This window comes from Cebus imitator, unplaced genomic scaffold, assembly GCF_001604975.1.
Source record: "Cebus imitator isolate Cc_AM_T3 unplaced genomic scaffold, Cebus_imitator-1.0 Scaffold99, whole genome shotgun sequence".
In the NCBI taxonomy this organism is placed as follows: domain Eukaryota; kingdom Metazoa; phylum Chordata; class Mammalia; order Primates; family Cebidae; genus Cebus; species Cebus imitator.
The window spans coordinates 6,485,551-6,493,758 of NW_016107414.1; the positions used below are offsets into that span (position 1 = coordinate 6,485,551).

Below are 8,208 nucleotides of genomic sequence, written 5' to 3' on the forward strand. Positions count from 1 at the left end.
GTTCTGAATTTAAGTCTTGATATGGTTTGGTTGTATGTGTTCCCGCCTAAATCTCATCTTGAATTGTAACTCCCACAATACCCACATGTCATGGTAGGAATCCAGTGGGAAGTGATTGAATTATGGGGGTAGGTCTTTCCTGAGCTGTTCTTGTGATAGTGAATGAGTCTCATGAGATCTGATGTTTTTAATAAAATTAGAGTTTGCACAAACTCTCTCTTTGCCTCGTGCCATCCATTTAAGATGTGACTTGCGGGCCGGGCGCGGTGGCTCAAGCCTGTAATCCCAGCACTTTGGGAGGCCGAGGCGGGTGGATCACGAGGTCAAGAGATCGAGACCATCCTGGTCAACATGGTGAAACCCCGTCTCTACTAAAAATACAAGAAATTAGCTGGGCATGGTGGCACGTGCCTGTAATCCCAGCTACTCAGGAGGCTGAGGCAGGAGAATTGCCTGAACCCAGGTGACGGAGGTTGCGGTGAGCCGAGATCGAGCCATTGCACTCCAGCCTGGGTAACAAGAGCGAGACTCCGTCTCAAAAAAAAAAAAAAAAAAAAAAAAAAAAGATGTGACTTGCTTCTCCTTGTCTTCTGCCATGATCATGGGGTTTCCCCAGCCATGTGGAACTGTAAGTCCAATTAAACCTCTTTCTTCTGTAAATTGCCCAGTCTCAGGTGTGTCTTTATCAGCAGTGTGAAAGTGGACTAATACAGGTATTTATTTAATCCATCTTGAGTTATTAAAGAACTCTTTAGGGTTCTCTGTATATAAAATCATGCGGTCAGTAAGCAGAGATAATTTAACTTTTTTCTTTTTGATTTGAATGCCTTTAATTTCATTTTCTTGCCTAATTGCTCTGACTTAGGCCTTTCCAGTATTATGTTTAATAAAAGTGGTTAGAGTGAGCGCTCTTGTACTGTTCTTGTTCTTAGAAGAAAAGCTTTTAGCTTTTCACCATTGGGTATGATGTTAATTGTGGGATTGTCATATATGACCTTTATATGTGGAGGTACATTCCTTCTACACCTAGTTTGTTGAACAGTTTTTAGCAATTAAGAATGTTAAATTTAGTCAAATGAGCTTTTGTATCTATTGAGATGTTCATACGATTTTTTTCATCTTTCACTCTGTCATTGGAGTATGTCAGATTTTATTTACCTGCGTATGTTGAACTATCCTTGCATCAAAGGGATACATACCTTTTAATTGTGGCGAATAATCCTTTTAATATGCTGATGAATTCAGTTTTCTAGTATTTTGTTAAGAGTTTTTGCGTCTATGTTTAACAGTGATATCGGTCTGTAATTTTCTTTTTGTGTAGTGTTCTTATCTAGCTTTGGAATAAGGGATGCTGATGTCATAAAATAAGTTTGGAAGTGTTTCCTCTTCTTCAATTATCTGGAAAGTTTGAGAGTAATTGGCATTAATTCTTCTTTAAATGTTTGGCAGAATTCAATAGTAAAGCCACTGGGTCCTGTTCTCTTCTTTATTGGGATGTTTATGAGTACTGATTGACTCTTCTTACTAATTATTGGTGTGTTCAGATTTTTAAAAACATTTTCATGATTCTGTCTTGGTACATTGTTACTTATCTTGTGTTATGGCCCAACCCAGGTTATGACTTATTTTGGCAAATGTTCTATGTTCACTTGAAAAAGATATATATTCTTTCATTTTGGGGGATAGTGTTCATTAGCAGTTAGTTCAGGTTGGTTGGTATACTCTGTTACATTTTCGATATACCATTATATACTGTCTTGTTATATCAATTGTTGAAAGTAGTATGTCAAAATGTAACTGCATTTATGGAAATTGGTAAATGCTGCACATCAGGACTTTTAGGTTTTTGGAGGGCTGGTTGTTACACATTACTAGCTCAATAATGGTCCTATGCCATTTATAATTGTTGCTTTATAATTATCTTTAAAAAAGTCTGTTACTGTCTTTTTACTGTCCTTGCTCCTAGGCTCTTTGTCTATTACATATAATTTTTCCACCTATGATGATTTTTAAAGCTGTCTAAATAACATGCTTTCTGACAGATTTCTCTTAGACCCAAGCACCTCATTCCCAGGGAGAATGGACAGTGTTCAGGGAGGACACTTGTGTTCTACCTGCATGACTAGAGAGATATTAGGGACTGTCAGGTGTTAATTACACCAGATCAAAGGGTCAATAGTCAAGGAATGCTGCACTATCTTCTATCAATAGGGTTTATCATCTCCAGGAAGGAAATGGGAACAATAAAATGGGCACAATACTGTAAGAAATTTCTCAGCCTGGACATTTCCTAACATCAAAGTCCCCTTTTTGGGTAACCCTGCTAAACTTTGCAAAGATTAGAATTTTATCATTTATTCCAAAAATAATTTAAATATTATCATTCACCATAGAATACGATTGGATTTTATATTAGTAATCCTTAACACAAAATAACATTATTTCAATCAAATGACCCAAAGGATCCAGGATTTTGTGGTTGCTGCCTATAATCAAATTTTCTTGATTGGAGAGAAGTTCTACTGCTAGTTTTATCCTCTTGGTCCTGCTTATGCAGTCACATCTTAAGAAACAACCTACCTAAAGATTAATGCTCTAGTGAGAAAAGAATTGCAACACACCTATATTTTTGCCTTTGTTACACAGGCTACCCCCAAACTGGAGCCCTTTCAGGATCTATGTATCCCCTTGACCCTGTTTCTTTACTTTCTTCTACTGGCCAACCATCATCAGCAGTCAACTAATCCCACCCTGACTTCACTAGAGGCCACTGTGAAGCAAGAAGCAGGGACGATGACCATCACAATCTGAGATGGGGAAGCAGATGGGCCGTGAGGAAGAAGCTTTTTGTTCCAGTCTGTAACACTGTGGGTGGAAAGCCACTCCACTGCTGACAGTAATAGCTTGCAGCATCATCAGCCTCCATGCTGCTGATTGTGAGAGTGTAAGAGGTCCCAGAACCGCTGCCACTGAACCTGGCTGGGACTCCAGAAGCCAGACTTGATGTGCTATAAATAAGAAGCCTTGGAGGGGATCCTGGCTTCTGTTGGTACCAGTGCAAGTGGCTGGTGCTTACACTCGAGCTGGCCGTGCAGGAGATGGTGACTCTTTCTCCTTGGGAAACAGCCATGGATGTTGGAGACTGGGTCAGCACAATTTCTCTATTGGATTCTAGGATTATACAGAATGGATGAAAATGTAGAAACGTGAACAAAAATAGAGATGCACGAATACGTTAATATCATGCAATGTACAAAAGTACTATAAGACTTAATTTTAAAAGAAAAAAAAAGAGAAAATCCTGTTTTAGACTCAAGCTCCCTTGGGAAATACAATCATGAGTTTAGAGCTTTCTCTCTTTCCTACCTGTGACACTGAGCAGAAGGAAGATGAAAATTTGAGCCTGAAAATCCATTATGCTGGCTGAGCCCTGTCACAGGCTAAACATACATCTTCTTAAAATGAAACCCCCTTAAAAGCAATTCTGAGCATTTTGTGGTTATTGAGGAAGAGGTATGCAAATTAGCAGGTAGGACGTCCTTGGCTTTTAAGTCCCTATGAGCCTTCCTCTTGTATAAGTAATAGAGGACAGGGAAGATTCTCAGTTCTTTTTCTGAAGTGGTGTGAACACTCTGGTTCAGGATATTACGTATGTGTTTGTGTTCCCACAGGCTTAATTTGACCTCTTAGCAAGGAAAGAGCAGCGTGTAAGCTGTATTTGCTCTGTGGTATGAATTTGCTAAGGATTACCATATATAATATTCACGGGAAAACCCCAAATTCCACAGATGTTCATTCTCTTTCTCCAAAAGTTGCTAAACTGAGACCTTGCCCAATCATTGTGGTCTCCTCAAATGACTCTACTAACATCCCAGTGTGTAATCTGGAACCTAGATATCCTCAGGAATGTTTTCACAAAAGATTCACACCAGTTGCAGTCAGAGAAGAGAAAACACCAGTAAGGTAGGGCAGGCAAACTAAACCTTTTTATATGAAACTGAAGGAAATCCAGCCATCAGTTCATTAACAAATGTAATTTACCTAGCACTATACCCCTACTGATTTTGAAAGCACCCTGAGCTTGATGGAGCTGGAATAGAGATTCTGATTAAATAACTACAAATCAAAGTGATGATTATTTTAGTTACAATATGAACAGTGTTCTGTGGCTAGAGTGTTTAGCTAGAGGTCATATTTTATCTGAGTATGTTGAAGAATAGTTTTCCTAAAAGTTATCTATTAATTGACAAAGAGTTAGTGAGAATACTAGAGGCAGAGAAAATATGTCAGAGTTCATTCAAGGAAGGGTCTTAAAATTTAGTCTCACTGCAAATTTGGATTCTATTCTCTGGAATAGACTATTGAAAAGATATAGAGACCATGAGGAAGCATGAAAACATCTGCATTGCTTCCTCAAGGATGTTTAATTACCTCATTGATTCTCTTAGGAAATAATTTTCCCATTTTTGCTTGTTGATTCTCAAAGATGTAAAAATAACTTAGAGGATTTGTGACTAAAGTTCCCATGCCTAGAGATACTGACCTCCTATGTGGTGTTGAGTTTACCTTAATTCTTAAAGGATACTTAGCTTTGAAGAGAACTCTAGGTATATGGCTACTTTTTCTTATCATTTTAAGGATATTTTATGGTCTCTGCTTTTCCTCATTTATGTTTAGAAGTTTGCTATTAGTCTTCTTGTTTCTTTAAAATGAGAGCATTTTTTTCTGATGAAGTTTTTTTCTGTTTTATCAGTAGATACTAAAAGTGTGACATTATTTATACAGTGTAATACTACACAGCAATAAAAATTAGTAAATTGCAACAACTTGAATTTTTATAATAAAATAAAAATGACACATACCTATTACTCAAAACACATCTGAGAAGTTAATTTATAGAAATAGACATAAGCATGTGTAAAGATATAGGTAAAATTATATCAACTAATCCATTGGTTATATTAGCAAAACCTGAACATAATGTAATTGCCACTCAATAGAAATGCTTGAATAAAGTATAATTTCTCCACACAATCCAAAATGTGAAGATAAAGAATAGGTTGTATTTTTTTATCCCTGACCTGAAGATACTCACTTTAGAAATGTTAAAAATAAACTTCCAAAAATGTTATTTCATAAGCCAATATCTGAAAACATAGAAGCAAAATTATGAAGAGTAATAGTGTGTCTTTTCTATCTTTACAAATATGGTATCAATTCACATCTTGTGGGGTTACAATGAAGGAAGAAAGGGGCTATGGCAATGGGGAAAATGTATGGATAACATATAGTAATATTCATAGAGACAAATGAAGTTATAGTAACAAATGAAAAATGAAAAAGGCAATTTAATTTATATTGAATATATATATATATAATGTGTGTGTGTATATATATGTTTATATAATGTCAAGAATATGGAATGAGAGGAGACAGGTAAACACAATAAAAACTCTGACCAATGCCTGAAATAAGGATATTACAGAAATAGAACGATGGTATTTAAACATCTAAAAATAACATAATAATCACTAGAACTAAAAAAGATTCTGTATATCTGTATTCATTCATAGAAAGATGGAAGTTTCTAAATTACGATTAATATTTTCATCAGTCGGAGAAATATGGTGCTACTCAGAAAAATATTTTTTAAACAATTGATCCACATCATATCAGGTAATGAGATATTTCTTGAGTCCAGGCATGGTCATGTAACTTTCAGGACTCCTCTGTGTTTAGCATTTATAGGAGACCTTCTGACTACATTAACCTTCATCTAAACACATTTTAATTGCATTGAAAACTTTTGGTGGGAAGTGAGATGGCAAGCCATAGTGTTATTGCATATTCAGACCCCAAGAGGGAGCTGAGAGATCATGCCTTGAGGAAGTGATTATGAACTAGTCCCCTTCCAGAACTCTGGGTGATAACATTGCCTATTCACTGACTCACACCCTCCCCAGATGTGCAAAGAGAGTCCAGCTGCCCGAAGCCCTTATTAGTATGCAGATTCCCCATAGTCAACACTCCTTGGCATCCACCACATCTGTAGGCGAAGCGCAGTTCCAGGCGCAGCTCCTCAGGTGTCTTTTACCCAGGTGAAAGTCCAAGGTAGATCAGTCACAAAAACAAAGTCCTCAGTGGAATTTTTAAATTGCTTCATTAAAGTACAATGTCAAACCATGAAAAGCACCTATTGTAAGTGTGCCAATCAATGACTTATGGTAAATTTACAAAGTTGTAGATAACCACAGCTTAATCTTACAGCACTTTAATCATCCCCTGAAGGATCCCTTGTGCAAAGCAGCAGTTATTTTTATTTCCACTTTCAGCCTCAGGTATTTATTAATTGACTCTCCCTCTACTGATTGCCTGATATGAACATTCTATATAAATAGAATAATGCATGTATAGTCGTCCCTATCTGGTTTCTTTCCATTAAACTAAGTTTAGTTCATCCCTATTTTAGCATGTATCAGTAGTCTGTTTCTTTTTATTTTTGGATAGTATTCCACTATATGGATATATCACATTTTATTGATCTGTTCACAGGTTGATGAACATTCAGGTCCTTTGCACTTTTTGGTTATATGATGATCAATAGTGCTGCCATGAATATTTGCCTATAAGTCTTTGCATGGACACTGGTTTTGACTTTTCGCAGATAGACCTCTACAAGTGGAAATGCTGTGCCATATGATAAATTTATGTTTATTTAAAAAAAACTGCCAAACTGTTTTCAAAAGTGGCTGCAGCATTTAACATTTGCACCAATAATGTATGAAGGCTCCTTTTCCATCACATTTCACCAACTTTTGTTATTGTCTGTTTTTTAAATTATTGTTAAAATCATTATATAGTATGGTGCCCATTGTGAGCTTAATTTGATTTTTACTAATGACTAATAAGGTTGAGCATCTTTTCATGTGCTTATTATCTGTTCATATATCTTCTCCCATAACATTTCTACTAAAATATTTTGTTCATTTTTAAATTGGATTGTCTTATGACTTATTTATATATTCTGGAAATGAGTCATTTATCAGATAAATAATTTATAAATAATTTCTCTGGTCTATGGTTTGTCTTTTCATTTTCTTAATGGTGTCCCTTGAAATTTAAATGTTCTGAACATTAATGAAACCTAATATATTAGCATTTTCTTTCACAAGTTGAGCTTTTGATGTTGTAACTAAAACATTTGCTGAACACAGAGATGGAAAAGTTTCATCCTAAAGGTTTTATAATTTCTTTTTTAGAAATGGGCAAAAGCTGGAAGCATGTCCCTTGAAAATTGACACAAGACAATGATGTAATTTCTTACCACTCCTTTTCAACATAGTATTCAAAGTTCTGGCCAGGGCAATCAGGCAAGAAAAAGAAATAAAGGGCATTCAAACAGGAAGAGAGGAAGTCAAACTATCCCTGTTGGCAGATGAAACGATCCCGTATCTTGAAAACCCCATCATTTCATCCTCAAAGCTTTTTAATCTGATAAGCAACTATGGCAAAATCTCAGATACAAAATCAATGTGCAAAAATCACCAGCATTCCTATACAACAACAACAGTCATGCAAAGAGCCAAATCACAAACAAACTCCCATTCACAAGTGCCACAAAACGAATAAAATACCAAGAAATACAGCTAACAAGGGAAGTGAAAGATCTCTGTAAGGAGAACTACAAACCACTACTCACAGAAATAAGAAACAACATAAATAGAAAAACAGTCCATGTTCACCGATGGGAGGAATCAGTATCATTAAATGGTTTTACTGTCAACAACAATTTATAGATTCAATGCTATTCCCATTAAACTACCACTGACATTCTTCATAAAACTAGAAAAAACTGTTTTAGGGAGAGAGATCCAAGATGGCTGATCACTAGCAGCTCGGGATCATAGCTCCCAGTGAAAGCGCAGCGAACAAGAGGATGCCACACTTTCAGACGAATTTTTGTTGCTCACGCACCAGAAGATTCCCGGCAGAGGAGCCCCACGGGTCGCCAGTCGACTCTTGGGGCTGGCGAGGCGGTTTTGCCGCTGCCTTGGTGCAGCAGTTCTTGGTGCAGAGTCAGAAAAGCACCATCAATCATAATGCCACTGTTTTGGCTGGCGCAGTCGGTTGCTCAGATTTTAGCGCTGGGAATGAACAAGTTGGACGTCCACTCAGAAACCCAATTATAAAGACGGCAATTATAAAGAC

General features: G+C 36.7%; 1 gene segment (V, D, J or C); it reads right to left on the reverse strand.

Moving 5' to 3' along the window:
* Positions 1-2,778: 2,778 nt before the first annotated feature.
* Positions 2,779-3,449, reverse strand: LOC119472401. The segment is given in 2 exon segments: positions 2,779-3,171; positions 3,367-3,449. Coding segments are annotated over 2 exon segments (420 nt in total).
* Positions 3,450-8,208: the final 4,759 nt, after the last annotated feature.